We start from the raw sequence: 9892 nt of genomic DNA on the forward strand, positions 1-9892 counted from the left end.
AAGTTTTGTCCTTTAGTTTGATTGAGGTAATAGATTGGGCCTTGCATCTGAGCCACATGTTGGTTTGCAGTATAAGTGCTATTTAAGATTTCAGACGGGTTTTTTAAGTGTTGGAGGGATCACGAATAACAAGAACTCTGCCTTTCCTTGTTAATCTACCAAAGCAGCGTTCGAGCAAACTCCCTGCAGCGCTGACAAAAGTGTCAGAAGCTGATGCGAAGGATTTGAGGTTTTGGTCTGTGTGATGGTTTTCAAGCAGGTGTGTAAATGCTCTTTGTTTTTAACACCTTTGTAGGCACTGGAAGTGATCAGACAGTTAAAGGAGACCATGCAAATCAAACGTGCTCACATGAGGCTGCGATTTATTCTTCCAGCAAGGGAGGGGAAGAAACTGAAAGAGAAGCTCAAGGTGCTGATTAAAGTGATTGAGAATGAAGATTTCCACCAACAGTTAGAAATTGTAAGCGATAAAGCCTGGCAACTGTGTGGGAGTGTTATTTTTCTCTGCTAAAGTGGCTGAAGCATTTCAAAGGGTTTCCCCAGCTGTGCTTGGCAGAGAGCTAAAGCCAGATGCCTTTCTCTGATGTCTGCATCACCCAAGACACTTCACTTTTGGTTTTCCACCAAGCTGAGTGGTGCAGTCGATGCACTGGAGGGAAGGGGTGACATCCAGAGGGACCTGGACAGGCTGGGGGGTCCATGTGAATCTTGTGAAATTCATCCAGGCCAAGTGCGAGGTCCTGCACCTGGGTCAGGGCAATACCCAGTACCAGCACAGACTGGGGGAGGGAGGGAGGGTCAGACGGATGGGCAGCAACCCTGTGGAGAAGGGCTGGTGGGTAACAAAAGGGCCATAAGCTGGCAGTGTGCTCTTGCAGCCCAGAAAGCCAAGTGTGTCCTGGGCCACATCACCAGCAGGTGGAGGGAGGGGATGCTTCCCCCTCTGCTCTGCTCTCCTGGGGCCCCCCAGAGAACTGAGTCCAGCTCTGGGGTCCCCAGCGCAAGACAGACATGGACCCCAGGGGGTCTGTCCCTCTGTCACCAGTGCTGCCTCAGGCCCTCCAGCATTTTAGAACGATGCTAAAACCCAACCTGTGGCTGGCAATGCCAACCCAGGCGATGTGATGGTGAGTTTTGACCCACACTTATATTAACCCTCCTAAAACCAACATGGAAATGGCAGATGTTTGTGCCTCCTTGTGTGGAAGCAGCTCTGGCTGCCTCCTCCCACATCCCACCCTTGCAGCTCCAGGACAGACCCCACACTGGTGGCCCTGCCTGCATCTCCCGTCCCAGAACAGCCAAAGGAGCTGCTTGTTTTGGCCTCCAGCTGGCTGATTTAGCCTGGTTCCCTTTCTCCATGAGTGATAAAACCCGGTGCTGAGGCTCCGGTGTCAGTCCCAGCCTGTGCCTATCCTTCGTTGTGTGTCATTTCATGTGATTTTGATCACATCCTTGAAAACAAAAACAAACCTCCAACGCACTCAATGTCAGCCCTCCCAGGGCAGAGATATTTCCGCGTGGTGAACGCTCCCGTGCAAATTCTCCCGTGTCCTATTTTAGGTTTCTCACCGGCAGCGGCTGCAGACAACTGCGCTGGAGCTCCTGTCAAGCCTTTGGCAGTGGTTGTTGTGGAAGGAATAAGGGTCTCTCAGGGCAGAAGAGGAAATCTCTCCTTTCCTTCCCTGGGCTGTGTCACCCCCCCCCACCTGCCACCTAATGAAACCCCAATGGCATCAGCCCTTTCCCTCCCCTGCATTTCTTAATTTATTCCTTACATTATTAATTTTCCTATATTGGAGGGCACCGTGCAACCTTTCTTTTTCCAGTGTTTGGGAATGTGTGTGCTCCCCTGCGCACTGGTGGCGTCACCATCATTGGAGGGGTTGGACAGATGCAGAGATGAGGTTCTCAGGGACATGGGTTAGTGCTAGGGGTGGGTTATGGTTGGATTCCATGATCTTGAGGGTCTCTTCCAGCCAAAATAATTCAATGATTTTATGACCTCCATCATGGGGACGCCCCGACATGGGCTCTACTGCCCCATGGCCCCCATGGGGTGGGGACAGTGCCCTACTGTGCCCCATGCAGCTCCCCTGCCCAGTGCAGGCAGGCTGTCCCAGGCAGGGCTGTCCTGTGTGGCCCAGGGGTCACTTTGGCAGAGGGATGCTCCTGACCCTGCTGCTGCCTTCCTGGTTGGTTGTATTTTGGTGTTTTCTTACTCTAGAAACCCAGGCATTGCCTCTGGTGTCTTCCCACTCGCTCCTGTACCTTTTTGCCACTTGTCACATCCATTTCCACGGCCGCCTCTCCCGGGCCAGGCTAAGACAGCGGCAGTCAGTCCGATTGCACCCAGTGTTGTCTCCCGGGCAGGAGCTCGCTGGTGGGGTGACGTCTTCTCCTCGCCTCGCAGACATGGTGAGGAGTTGGGATGCGGTGTCTGAACACATTCAGGGAATGCTCATGATAAAGCAGTTGGCCTTTATCTTCTGCTCACAACTTAACAGTTTCAGGAGACCTGAAATTCCTGTGTTGCTGCGTGTCGTTGCTCTTCCCCTCCTTTCAAGGCAGCTAAAGCATCTCAGTGTTCCCTTGCATCTGGCAAACAGGCCACAGACCGGATTCTCCAAAAACTGAGATGGAAAAATGGAGTCCAGCTTTGTCAGAGAGAAGTCTTCAACACGTTTTGTGGCTTCTCTGTTGGCCAGAGTGCAAAGACCAGACCAAGAGCCTGAAACAACTGGCACCAGGGGAGGTTTTAGGTGGGATATAGGGGACAATTTCTTCCTGAAAAGGGCTGTCGGGCATTGGAACAGGCTGCCCATGGCAGTGGTGGAGTCACCATCCCTGTATGTCCCTTGGGACAGCCGTGTCATAGAATCACAGACTCATTTTGGTTGGGAAAGACCCTCAAGATCATTGAGTCCAACCGTTAACCCAGCCCTGGCACTAACCCACGTCCCTGAGAACCTCATCTCCGTCTGTCCAACCCTCCAGGGATGGTGACCCCACCACTGCCCTGGGCAGCCTGTTCCAATGCCTGACAGCCGTTTGGGGAAGAAATTGTTCCCCAGATCCAACCTCAACTTCCCCCGGCGCAACTTGAGGCCATTTCTGTTTGTCTTATCGCTTGTTACGCTTAGGGTGGTGAGAGCCTGGCCCAGGTTGGCCAGAGAGGTGGTGGATGCCCCGTCCCTGGAGACATCCCAGGCCAGGCTGGACGGGGCTCTGAGCAACCTGAGCTGGTGACAATGTCCCTACTCAGGGCAGGGGGTGTGGTGGGTTGCAACTTGGGCAGCTTTTGCAACGGATTTGTGGTGTCTCTGCACCCCTGTGCAGTTGTATGGATGTGACTGTGCTTGGCTGCAGGATGCTGGAGGAGGAGCTGAGGGCAAAACTGCAGTCCGAAGAGGCCCGGCGAGACCGGTCGCGAGCCCAGCTGCTGAAGAACGAGGAGCTTCTCCTTGAATTTGAAAACAGAATCGACCGCCTCCTCTTCCATCTGCACGGCATCACCGTGCCTGGCCAGGTATTCACCCAGCGCTGGGTGGCGCAGTGACGCAGCGCGGTGACACTTGGCGCAGCCACCGTCACCCCAGGTGGCTCATTTTGCCCACCAAGGTGGTTCTCTCCGTCTCCAGGATGACTCTCTCCTGTCCCGGGGGGTGGAGGAGAAGCTCCAGTACCTGGGCCAGAAGCTGCAGTACCTGGCACAGCGGGCGGCCCACCTGCCCCCTGAGTGCAAGATCCTGGATAAGAGCAACGAGATACGTGGGATGTCCATCCCTGCTGGGGTCTTCGGGGACCCGCAGCAGGCTCCTCCTGATGGCCCGTCCCAAGTGTCCCCCAGGGGGACATCAAGGGCACCTCTTGGGTTGTAACACCCACCTCCCCTTCAGCAATTAACCCAGGGTGTCTTTCACAGATTTTTGTGAAGGCCAGGGATTTTCTGGAGAAAAAAATGTCGAGTGATCCTCAGAACGTGGTGGTTTCCTTTGAGGAGAGAGACAGCAGCGATGACGGTAGGAGAGCTTAGCGGGGACGTGTCCCACGGCGACTGTCCCTGCCCCTGCCTGTTGGGATTTGTGACCATCCTCGCCTGTCTCTCCCTGTCCCAGCAGAGCCCAGCCCATGAGTTCTCTCCAGACCTTGGGGCTGTCTCCAAGGCTTTGAGCATGGGTGGTGCTTTTAGGTGGGGATGTGGGAGCATGAAGGCAGCTGGCGGGGTGGTGAGCATCGAACCACAGAAGGAACAAGAAAAGATGCTGTGGGGCAAGGAGGGAGAGCCTTGTCTTCGAAATCACCTGGTTGTGAAGAACAACCAGTGCTGGGGTCTGTCTGTGGCCTCTTCCTATTGGATGCTCTTGGAGGAGCCACTGAGTTTCTGAGCTTGCCACCTGTTTTGAATGAAGCTGGAGCTGCGTCCAGCACCGCGTGGCTCCAGACCTTTCTGGGAAGCCCCAGCAGCTGGGGATGGGCCACAGCAGCGGCACTGCCAGGCCCTGCAGGTCAGCCTGGGATGCTGGGCAGGAAGAGCCAGGGCTTGGCAGGAAAGCTCCCTGTGATGTCACCAGCCCTCCAAAGCGTGCTGGCTCTCCCTGGTGACATGGGCACAGCAGAAGTGGCCCTGCAGACCCTCCCCGGCCCGTTTCTCTCTGTTCCCTCCTCCAGAATCCTCTAAATCTGATGACGAAGATGACGAGCACGTCCCCACCCGGGAAGACATCAAGAGGGAGGGGCAGCTGCTGATCCAAAGCAAGAAGACAGCCAGCGTGTCACGGAATGCACCCCGAGATTAGTTTAAGGGACAAGAGGGTCCAAAACAACTTTTATTAAACCGGTGAGAAACAGGGTTTTAGCCCTCCAAAAGTGACTTAAATATAGGTTCGGGTATCAGTTGAGGAAAATTATGAAGGGGCAGCAACTAGTACAACAGGAGGTCCACAGTGTGCATGCACGTGGCTTCACCCAAAACAATGCCGGAACCGCCCCTGAGGCCCAGAGGAGTACACGCTTGCCTGAACACGGTGCGGGATTATTCTTAAAGGGATATAGGTACTCGTAGTGAGTACGGAAAGTGTACGCTCGCGATTCCGCGAGGGTAAATTTATAATACACTCGCAATCCTGCGAGGGTTAATTTACTTACACGTGCAAATGTGCACGGAATACTACACGTGCTTATATGGAAGCACGGGAGGAAAATACACTCGCGATTATGCGAGGAAATAATTTTATACGTGTGCAAATGTGCACAGAAGGTTACTCGTGCATATGTGCACGGAAAGTATAAATACACTCGCGATTATGCGAGCAAATAATTTTATACATGCTTATATTAAGCACGGGAAGTTACAGGTGCAAATGTGCACGGAAAGTATAAATATACTCGCAATCCTGCGAGCCGTTTTACTCACACCCGTGGCGGCAAGGCAAGCGGAGTCTCCATCCCGGGGAGGAGGGCTCTCGGCGGCAGCATCTCGCCCGTGCTCCGAGAGACCCGCGACAATGGGCGGAGTCTCGACGAGAGTCCCGTTTTTTATAGGCTGATCAGACCTGACTCTAGGCATTCTAGAAGCTTCTCTGCACCCCCACACCGGTTGTGGGGTGCCCCTGAAGCCTCCAAACATCCCCCACACTGGCCGCGGGCACCCAGCGGCTCACTGGCGCCTCGGCACTCCCGTCTCCTAATGACCCTGAGCCCTTCTCTCTGTCACCCTCTTCCCGAATGTTCTGCAGGGTATGCTAAATTAGGCTTTTAGACATATCTGTGGAACAGGTTTTTTTCTACAAAGACTACATACAGGTTGCATTGTTTAATGGCAGCATGTACTAATATTATATGCTCAGGTTTCACAGCCACTGATAACATATCCATTTAGGCCAGTTTGATTAACAAATATATCGTTAAGTCTATTACAGTCTCTAACCCCAGGAAAAATACACCCACGTGTTTAGTGAGAAATTATATTACGGATATACGCTTGCCTGAATCTGGCAAGGAATTATTCAAGAAAATCCACGGGTTTATAATGAGGAAAACACCCGCCCAAGCGGCGAGGAATTATTTAATACACTCGCTGATCTGGTGAGGAAATAGCTCAGTTCTACCTAGTAAGTTATCGCTCACCCCAGCGAGGCGACGAGGCTGACCCAATCCCGGGAGGCTACTTTAGGTGGCGATCCTGCCTAAGGGGAGGCTTCAGGCAGACAGACCCGCAGCTCCGAGAAGACCACAAACGGCCATTCAACGGGACCCCGTTTATATCCGTGTCAGATCTGACTGTGGGCGGTCTAGAAGCTTCACGTCTTCTCTGCACGCCCCTACTGTGGCAGGGCAGCCGCGCTCCCCGCTGCAGACACGTTGGGTGAGAGAGGCAGGAAGAAGCGGGGAAGGGTAGAAGAAAGCCCATCGGCGCTTGCAGCCCGGTGTCCCCATGTGGGGACATGGCAGGGGCGGCCTGGGGAAACCCCTCCCGCTCGGGAGACAGTGGGGTGGGGGCAGCTCCCAGAAACCCCTGCCCACTGCAGAGCCCCTGGCAGGGCCTGGGGGGCAGGTGTGTGCAGCCCCTCTGTGACACGGTCCGAGGTCACAGTGGGACAGCCAGACGTCACAGTGGTGACAGTCCCCCTTTCCCTGTCGTGACCAGCATCTGCCCCACTCACCCCGGTGAGGCCGAGTCGACTCCAAGTGCTGAGAGCTGCTCTCGCCACCGCTCTGCTCTGGAGTAGCTGCTCTGCAGTGAGGAGGAGAAGGCGGAGAGAGGGAGCACGACAGCACCAAGGAGTGTGAAAGGTGGAGAAGGAGAAGGAGGAGGAGGAGGAGAAGGAGAAGGAGAAGGAGGAGGAGGAGGAGAAGGAGAAGGAGGAGGAGGAGGAGAAGAGAAAAAGAAGGAGGAGGAGGAGGAGGAGAAGGAGGAGGAGGAGAAGGAGGAGGACAAGGAGAAGCAGTAAAGCCATTGTCCAGCCACTTGCTGCAGTTGTTGACTTGAAGCAGCAGTGGAACTAAGATGGCAAGACAGCTCTTCTTGCAGCCTCACCTGAGCCCAACTATTGAGAAGCTCGAGCGTTATGGTAAGGCCTTCAGGCCCAATTTCACATGTGTGTCTGGGTCAAGGACATCTCTGAAATCAGGATGGAAACCCAAGGACTGTGGGGGGTGGTTGCTCAGGAGTGGTGACTGCAAGGAGGGACCTGCTTGACCATCCCAAAGGGCTGAGGGGCTGATGTGGCAGCCAGGGCTCCTGGTTCCCTTCCTGACGTGGCCCCTGCCTTCCTGGGGCAGCCCAGGCAGAAACCCCTGACCCCAAAGGGCTGCCCTTGCCTGGCGCTGGGCATTGCCCACGCTGAGCTCATGTCTGAATGGAAGAGCTGAAGGTGCTCGTGGGCCACGTGGGCTCTGTGTGTTCAGAGATGTGACCCGGCAAAACTGGCCCCTGCTGGGGAGACACCAGGGCCTGCCCTGAGCCTCCGAGAGCCGCGTGGAGCACAGCCCCGTGCCCCCGCGGGCATGGCAAAGCACTGCCGGCTTCCCGTGGGAGTGGGTCACACCCTGGAGAGCTGCACCTGCAAGGAAAGGAGCCCCTTGGAGGCAGCATGAGGTGTCCTTTGGTTCTTGCCGGGCTGGAGAGAGACCACCTGAAATGCCTGAGTGAAAGATGCATCGCTCCTTGGACAGGAGTGGGCCGAATGGTCTTGAGCTTGCTGCCTCAGAGCATGACAGGTCTTTCCCTTGTTTTTCCAGAGTTCGCTAAGATTTGGGCCAGCACATCGTATCACCTCAGCCTGCAGCTGGCTCTCCACCAGGTGGGCCTTACCTCCTTCTCCCCTCACACCCTGATGAACGCTGATCAAGTCCTGACAGCCCTTTGCCATGGGGTGCAGCTGTTCTTCCCCTGCGTTGAAAGCGGGAGCAACGCCCCAGCACGACACTGCAATGCACACAGTGACATGGACACCTTCTCTGTCCATTCAGATGTACAAGAAGGTCCCCCCGTCAGAGTTGCATGTGAAAACCTGGAAGCCTGGGACACATCTGGATTTATTCCAAGCGTGGGAACCCCCTGCCTTCTATCTGATTGAGCCAGAGGGTGTTTGTCAGCTTTCCCTCACCTATTTGGTTCTTCGTAGCTGAAGGGGGGTGAGAGGGAAAAGCGCAGCCCCTGTTTGTGTTCTCCCAAGGAGCCCATCTTGCTCCTTTGTGCCTCAGGCCAGGGCAGGGCACTAAACGCCATCAGCCTCCTCTGACAAGTCACCCGTCTGCCCCTCCAAGACTTCTTCCCATCCGCCATCTCCTCTGTTCCAGGCTGTCCGCATTCCCGGAATCGGGACTTTTGCGGTTGTCAGAAAGCGAGTAGCCCTCAGCGAGCAGGATCTGGTGATCGTGGAGAGACCCGTGTTTCGACCTGAAAAGGCTGTTGTGCAGGACCATGAGCTCCGCTATGGTTGCAAAGACTTCCCTGGTAAGCAGCGTGAAAGCGGCGCTGGCCCTTGAGCAGGGTGGGGAGGGGTGCTCTGCTCCCCAGAGGTGACTGAGGGGAGTACCAGCCACCCACCGCGGTCCTGCCAAGAGCTTCACTCGACAAAACCAGCCGGCTGTGAAAGGACCCTGCCTAGCTGTTTGTTTTAAAGAATCACCAGCGGACAATACAGCTAAGAGCGCACTCTCTTTGTCCTGCTTCAACAACAGGTTCCCTCACAGCTTCCTTGGTGTGGTGTCTTCTGGTTCCGTGATGCTTCAACTCTTGCTCCCCCTTTCCGCTGCACTAGACCTCCTCCAGGCAAATGCCGGGGCTCTTCCCAGCTCCCTCAGCCTCCTTGCACGGGGGAAAAGCAGGGGAAACCCAGGGGGGTAAGATGGTTCCTTCCAAAAGCCAGTGACGGCGACACCTGCGCCTTCTAGTCACTACTGCCTTTGGGGCAGCTGTTGTGGGACCCTGGGGAGCACCCAGAGCTTGGGGCTGTGTTTGGGGTGCGTTTCTCTCTAAAGACAAAGACAGCACCGAGTGTGGGCTGGCACCCTCCAGCTTGCCCTGGGACCTGGTGCCTATCTCCCCACTTTGTCCCGCAGTCACTCTTCTTCCCACCAAGTGCCTAAGACTCTTTGTTTCCCTTTCTGTATCAGAGAAACCACAGCTGTCTGCTCCGCACCTCACTGTCCACTTTAAGAGGAAAGGACAAGCCGAGCGTCTCCTCAGAGGCGCTGGCCCAGCCAGACAGCCCAGTACCAAAGTGTTGCCCGAGGGCCTGGAGGCTGCAGACCTTTGATTGTAGCCTGCCCAGCAGGTCTGCAAGCTCATGTGTTCCTCTTCTCTTGTCTTTCAGGCCATCAAGATTTCGAACAACTGCCGTATGCTGAGATAGCCTCAGAGAACGCTGTCTCTGAGGGCACCGTGCAGCTCTACATGGAAAGGACCACGCACCTTTTCCATGCCTGCCTAGAGAACAGGAAGAACGTTGCCATCATCTGGAGGGACGTGGGCATGCTGATTGCCGAGGGAAAAGAGATAAAAAAGAGATTTTACTTACACTTTTTGGAAAGGCTGAATGGCACTGGCAAGATGCTGCAAGCTCTTCTCGAGGTAGGATTTTCACTTTCCCAGCCCCACTCCTGCTGCTTCTGAAATGCTTTCTGGGGGCTGCTTTCCCCTGGCCGACCATGCCTTGTTCAGTCACCTGGGCTCCTGGAGCTCTAGAGCACAGCAGGCTCTCTGCAGAGCACCTCCCTGGCGTGCAATGGCCTGGCTTTGCAAGAGCCACCCCCAGAGGAGCTGCACTTTGCGAGAAAAGGCCGGCGTTGATGGCGCGGAGCGCTGCGTGCCCCACTCTGGGGGCCGGGAGCAGAGGCACAGGCAGAGCAAGGCTTGCTGAGCCCAGAGCCCTTGGGCGGCTCT

At 55.4% G+C, this 9892-nt stretch overlaps 1 protein-coding gene across 1 annotated transcript; it reads left to right on the plus strand.

The window, feature by feature from the left end:
• The first annotated feature begins 4030 nt into the window (after positions 1-4030).
• LOC139829412 (coiled-coil domain-containing protein 81-like) lies at positions 4031-9622 on the plus strand. The gene is made up of 5 exons (XM_071816901.1): positions 4031-4840; positions 6650-7073; positions 7744-7805; positions 8305-8461; positions 9324-9622. The coding sequence occupies exons 2-5, from the start codon at positions 7010-7012 to the stop codon at positions 9620-9622; spliced, it is 582 nt and encodes a 193-aa protein (XP_071673002.1). The 5' UTR covers positions 4031-4840; positions 6650-7009.
• The last annotated feature ends 270 nt before the right edge of the window (positions 9623-9892 follow it).

Source organism: Patagioenas fasciata, chromosome 19 (assembly GCF_037038585.1).
Source record: "Patagioenas fasciata isolate bPatFas1 chromosome 19, bPatFas1.hap1, whole genome shotgun sequence".
In the NCBI taxonomy this organism is placed as follows: Eukaryota; Metazoa; Chordata; class Aves; order Columbiformes; family Columbidae; genus Patagioenas; species Patagioenas fasciata.

What these genes read in the sequence shown, in the direction of transcription:
- LOC139829412 (XM_071816901.1), top strand. Translation starts at nt 7,010, where the DNA reads ATGGCAAGACAGCTCTTCTTGCAGCCTCACCTGAGCCCAACTATTGAG. An exon ending in TGAGAAGCTCGAGCGTTATG is followed by an intron (nt 7,074 to 7,743) that starts GTAAGGCCTTCA and finishes TTGTTTTTCCAG; the next exon opens with AGTTCGCTAAGATTTGGGCC. An exon ending in TGCAGCTGGCTCTCCACCAG is followed by an intron (nt 7,806 to 8,304) that starts GTGGGCCTTACC and finishes CCTCTGTTCCAG; the next exon opens with GCTGTCCGCATTCCCGGAAT.